Below are 6,000 nucleotides of genomic sequence, written 5' to 3' on the forward strand. Positions count from 1 at the left end.
AATGCTATAGGAAATATGGTGAAAAGTTGTGGCATCCGCTTACATCAAATGTTCTGTATAATGAAGACTAAGGCTGGCTGTCCATGGGTCGATATTTCATAGCGTGATGCGCGGCGATAAATCTCACGTGGATCATTCTTGAAACGTTTTCCATAAAATAACTATGGAAAGTGCAAGCAGGAAATCCATAGCAATTTTCCTCTCACGTCTAAAAATCGTGGCATGCCGTGATTTGATCATTAAGATAGGTTAATCGCAGTGACCTTTAATGCTCCCCCACGGCGGGAGATGACAGATGGGTATGAAGAACAGAGCGGTCCAGCTCTGTTCTCCATAACCGGCTCGGAGCGCTCGGCTGTATAACAGCCGGGCGCTCGGAGCGGGGAACAGCTGGATGCAGAAGACAAGTGGGGTAACCCCGCTTGTCTTCTGCATCCTCCGCTGGCAGCGATCATCTTGCGCTGTAAATAACACAACGCTTGAGCAACATCTTTTGAGCGATAATCGTTGTGTCTAAATGGGCCTTTAGCTAACTAATAGATGGGATAAACTTACACAGTCTAAAGACAAACCGGATTTATCAACTAGTATGAGCCATTGTGATAAACTGGCACACCTTAAGACTGGCTAAGTCTGCACTGTCTAACTATTAAGCACTGTTCTAACTATTAAACTTGCACAAGGGCGTTGCGATTTTCGTCCGCCTGCATCGCGGACAGAAATTGCATGAACAAGAGAAAGCCGTGACCAAGTCACAGCTAAATCTAGCATTTTCTCGTCCATTCCGACGGCGGGGTGCGGCGTATATACGCTACAGCCCAGAATTCCGTCTACCTTTGCTGGCTGATCACGGTAATCGAAGCTCCCCTAGAAGCTTATGGGAGCTGCTAGCAAGGGGAGGCGCTACTAAAGAACCTCCCATTGTATGGGGGCTGCCAGCTGTGCACGGCCAAAAGATAGGACGAGCCCAATCTTTTAAGGCCACGCGTAAAAGAGGGTGGCTAGAATCCACAGATTTTGTGCTATCTTTTCCGGCTGATTTTCCATGCTGGAAAAATCGCGCATCTGGAAGAATGCATTGGAATCCAAAGCTTCAGATGCTCGCGATTTTCGGCCGACGTTTGTGAGAAGAAGGCCTTTGTAAATCTGGCCAACTAGTGTAAGTCCTGAAGGGGTGGTGTGTAGAGATGAGCGAGCATACTCGCTAAGGCAAACTACTCGAGCGAGTAGTGCCTTATGCAAGTACCTGCCCGCTCGTCTCTAAAGGTTCGGGTGCCGGCGGGGGCGGGGAGGAACGGAGGGGAGATCTCTCTCTCACTCTCTGCCCCCTGCTCACCGCCGCAACTCACCGCTCACCCGCACCGGCAGCCGAATCTTTAGAGACGAGTGGACAGGTACTCGCATAAGGTAATACTCGCTCGAGTAGTTGCCTTAGCGAGTATGCTCGCTCATCTCTAGTGGTGTGCTGTGGATCCATGACATGCTTCACCCCTTGGCATAACACAGAAGGGAAGAGCATGACAGATGCAAAGAATACTATAGATAAAAGTTGTGCACCGCCCCATTAGGCCCTGCACTAGGCATAACACAGTGAATCAGTTTTTCCATTAGTGTTCCTTTAAGAGGTAACATTTGAGTAATCACACTGCTAGCTGCTTTCCTAGTTTGTGAACACAGGAGACATTCTATATGCACTAAAGACTGGCAACTAAACATTCCCATATAGCTTTACATATGGAGCTGATGCTGTCATGCACTATATATAAACTGCTTACTTTCCCAATGTGAGATACTCCTACAACACTCCTTCCACCACCTGTTATTTCATTTCTATTTTTTGGTTGCGCTTAATTACTTTCCACCACCGCTCTGAAAGACTTTCCAGCTACTAATCATCTCATCATTTCTCTTCCTTTAGGATGGCTTGTTCCGCGACCTGTCAAACCTCACCCAGCTGTTTTTGTATGGAAACCTATTGCAGTCTCTCCCAGCCGAATCCTTCCGTGGTCTCTCAAGCCTGGATCGTCTGTTGCTGCATAGTAATCGCCTTGTGACTATCTCCCCTGTGGCATTCAAGGGCTTGAGCAGCCTTACCATACTCTTCCTCTTCAATAACAGCCTACCTTCCCTCTCAGGTGATTGCTTGCGCTCCCTACCGTCTCTGCAGTTTTTGCGTCTGAATGGGAACCCTTGGCATTGTGACTGCAGCTGCCGATCATTGTGGGGTTGGTTTCGCTCTTCCCCAGCGATCTCTAGTTCGCCAGTGACCTGCTCGTCCCCACCAGCTTTTCGAGGAGTAGACCTGCGCTCTCTCGAGGAGCGTGATCTACGGTTTTGTAGCTCTCATAACCCTATCCCAACAGGAAATCTGTCAGGATTGTCCTTCCCACCTAAACCTTCCACTTTCTATAGAGGTCAATCTGGCCCAAGTGAGAATAAGATCACGGAATGGGAAGATAGGATAGAGGAGGAGGGAGAAGATATTGATGACAGTTTGAATGCTGGTGGTAATAGAGTTGGTCTAAGCGTTGTGCTTCTGTTGGCTTTGCCCATTTGGATTATGGACATAGACCTTTAACCTGTGGAAAGAGAATCTTCTCAACAATTAAAGGGCTTGAAGAAAAAATGATCAGAGTCCACTTTTACTAAAAACTGATTCTTCACAACTTGTCAAGCCTAACGTATACAATGAAAGGGAATTGTGAACACGGTAATACATACATGGAACATTTCGAAAGCAGAAAATATGGCTGAAAGTGATATAAGAAAGAAAACATCTTCTCTTTCCTTTAATCATCATCTGGAACATCGCCTGATTGTGGCAAATTGTCATAGTAATCATAGTACTCCATTGGCACAAAATGTTTTAGAGACTGCAAATTATTGCATTTGTCCACATGTAACGGGAGAAGAGTAGAGAACAGATTATTCGGTGTTTCTACATCTTTTGGAATTACGTTTTGTGAGCATTGACAAAGTCCAGGGTCCACTGTATGTATTGTGATGCTCTATGGGATGCTACACTTGTCAGTTTCCATTCCCTTGTTTTTTGAATGTAAAAAGAACACTGGCAAAGTTGCAATGGATGTAAAAATGTCCTGTAATTTTTGAACATGTCCTGTTTTCACCATTTTTCTAGCAACCATGATTTCTTTGCACGGCTCTGGAATGGACTAGAATCATTTATCTGTTTTCACCCAGCATCAAAATCAACAGAATGGCAAGTTCTGTTTGAAAACACAAAAAAGTGGACTTTGATCGTTCTTTCCCCAAGCCCTTCAATTGTTCCTTCATCCTCTGTGAAAACTTTCTGACAAATAAATTATATATATTTATATAAGTGTCTGTGATGATTTATTACCACAGCTTATCTGAGGTATTAGTGTAATATGTCTCCACCAGAAGAATTGGTGGAGATATGGGTTGGCTGGCCTAAGTTAAAGGGATCGCCCACAGCTGCTGATTGGCTGGCCGAGACATTCAGCACTTGGCACTAACCCTCGTTAGCTGCTGAGCTCCCGCTCCTGGCATTGTGTCTGACGAGGCCGGCGGCTCTCCACAAGCTTCAGCCCGGTGCTAGCTGGCCAAGGCTCCTCCAGCACGCCCCCGCTGCCGGACACTAACACATACCACTGGAAGCAGCTCCAGCAGTCCCACTGCGGCCGCTCCTGCTGCAGCTCATGGCCAACCAGCGCCTGGAAGCAACTGGAAGCAACTCCCTCCGGCAGTCCCACTGTAGCCACTCCTGCTCCTACTCGACCAGCTCCTCTAGCCATGGCGCCCCCCCACTGCCAACAAACACATACCGCTGGAAAGCGTCTGCTCCTCTCTGCCCTCACTGCTGACAGACGGGGACGGGAGCCAATCCAGAGCTTTTGGGCATTACCAAGGCATTAACTGTAACTCTGTAGGTCTCCACCCATACCTCCGGTGGAGACATATTGCACTAATACCCTTATCTGATATAGGTCATCATGCAGCTGCTGCAAGAACACATTGGGACACATTTATGGCTGGTGTTGTACCAGAATTCTGGAGTAAGGTGCACTCTTTTTTGGTACAGGTCAATTTAGACAAATTTACTATTGATTTGCCCCAAAAAGAGCAGATGTTACACCTCTCACTCCACTTTTCAAAAATGTCTAGAAAAGGGAGTGGGGTTTCAGCGGAGTGAGGTCTTTAGACAGATTTAAGAATTGGGATTTTCTTAAGAAGTCGCAAAATTCTTCTATATACATCTACAGACATATTTAAAGATGCAACAAAATTGTTCAACATTTGATACATTTTCTGCTTATTAAATTGGAAAAGGGAAAAATAAATCTGCCAGAAAAGTGGCATCACAAAATCCCCTGATAATAAATCCCCCCACTGATACTACAGAAGCTCCACTGGCTCTACTGGTACCGGTAGACATTTCTTGCATGTGCAGACCTCTCAGGTTTGCCTCAGGTTCCTTCTTTGTGTTTTGAGTCACATTATCAGATTCTGAAAGTGTTTGTAAAAAGTTCTATATCACGGGAATATTGGTCAATATTTTACATAAACTTTGGTAGGTTGGGTGGGATCAGGCTGGTATAGCTGGACAAAAAGTTAACAGATTTTGTTGCTCTACAGAAGTAGCAGTGATATCACAATAGTATCACTATGATACTGGTAAGGAAATCGTCAGGGTTGGACAAAAAAATTTCAATGCAAGTAAAAAAAAAAAGTGTAGATAAGGAACTTACCTCAAAGTTGGTTGTCACTCATTTTCTGCTAAACATGTGCCTATTGGAGAGGTCGCGCAGTTTGCCCAGAGCTTTACAAGATCTATTAGTATTGTAGTGATTAAGGCCCATTTAGACACAATGATTCTCGCTCAAAACCCGTCTTTTGAGCAATTATCAATGTGTGTAACTGCACTTACATCGTGCAGTTTTTGTTATGCTGTCGCTCAATTTTGTCTTTCAGCGGGATACAGCTGGTACTATTGTTTCAGCTGTATCCTGCTCCCTGATCACAGGCTGGGTATGAAGAACAGAGCGGTCCAGATGTGTTCTCCATACCCCACTCAGAGCGCTCGGCTGTATAACAGCCGGGCGCTCCATGCAGAAAACATCTGGATGCAGAAGACAAGCAGGGACAGCGCGCTTGTCTTCTGCATCCTCCGCTCAGAGCGGGGAACAGCTAGATGCAGAAGACAAGGGGGGCCCCCCGCTTGTCTTCTGCATCCTCCGCTGGCAGCACAAGGTGATCACTCCTCTTGAGCGATCATCTTGCACTGTAAATTACACAACGAATATCGCTCAAAAGTGGCTTGAGCGACATCTTTTGAGTGATAATCGTTGTGTCTAAATGGGCCTTTACTATTTGCTACCCCTTCTTGTTCAGGCCGTTCCTCTTACTTTTGCCCACGGCTCTAAGCTCTAATGTCTCATCAATACCACATTTCTTCCTGTTGCTGCTCAGATGGTTTTTCTCAGCTGTGGAACATCTGCAAGGTGATGCATCTGCAGGATGAATTACTAGAGAGCACAGACTAAAGGGCCTAAGGCAGGCCTACACAACTTGGCAATACGTAGGGGCCAAAACTAAAATGAGCAAACCTCTTGGAGCCACAGATAGGTTTTTAGTGGCTTTACTTCATCTATTCAATAGCTTAATGGTTAAACTAAACATTTGAAAAACTAGCAATTTAAATTTACAATACACTTTAGCCTCCCTCAGACAGGCATTTTCAAAAACGCTGTATTTTTCAATGCTGCGTTTACTGCGGTTTCAGCAGCGTTGTCATGCAATATGCCAGAGTTTTGGCAGCCAAGGCAACTTGAAAAAAGAAGCAATACTCAGCAGGCGCTGTCCGGGTCTCTCTCACTGCTCTCCGGCATTCCTGCAGGCTTGCTTACAGTTTTCAGCACAGACAAAGCATCTCTTGCTGGTAACTGGGATTGAAAACCCCGCCTCCTCCAAGAGATTGCTCAGATTGGGTCTCGAGCGCTGGCTCAGCCAATTAGAGCC

The 6,000-nt window shown here is 45.8% G+C and overlaps 1 protein-coding gene across 1 annotated transcript in view; it reads left to right on the forward strand.

Moving 5' to 3' along the window:
* Positions 1-3,329, forward strand: part of RTN4RL2 (reticulon 4 receptor like 2) — a 55,246-nt gene extending 51,917 nt beyond the window's left edge. Inside the window, exon 3 of the mRNA XM_066588157.1 lies at positions 1,919-3,329. Within this exon, the coding sequence (XP_066444254.1) occupies positions 1,919-2,578 (660 nt within the window). The 3' untranslated portion in view covers positions 2,579-3,329. The remainder of the gene's footprint in view (positions 1-1,918) is intronic.
* Positions 3,330-6,000: the final 2,671 nt, after the last annotated feature.

This window comes from Eleutherodactylus coqui, chromosome 13 (assembly GCF_035609145.1).
Source record: "Eleutherodactylus coqui strain aEleCoq1 chromosome 13, aEleCoq1.hap1, whole genome shotgun sequence".
NCBI classification, from domain to species: Eukaryota; Metazoa; Chordata; class Amphibia; order Anura; family Eleutherodactylidae; genus Eleutherodactylus; species Eleutherodactylus coqui.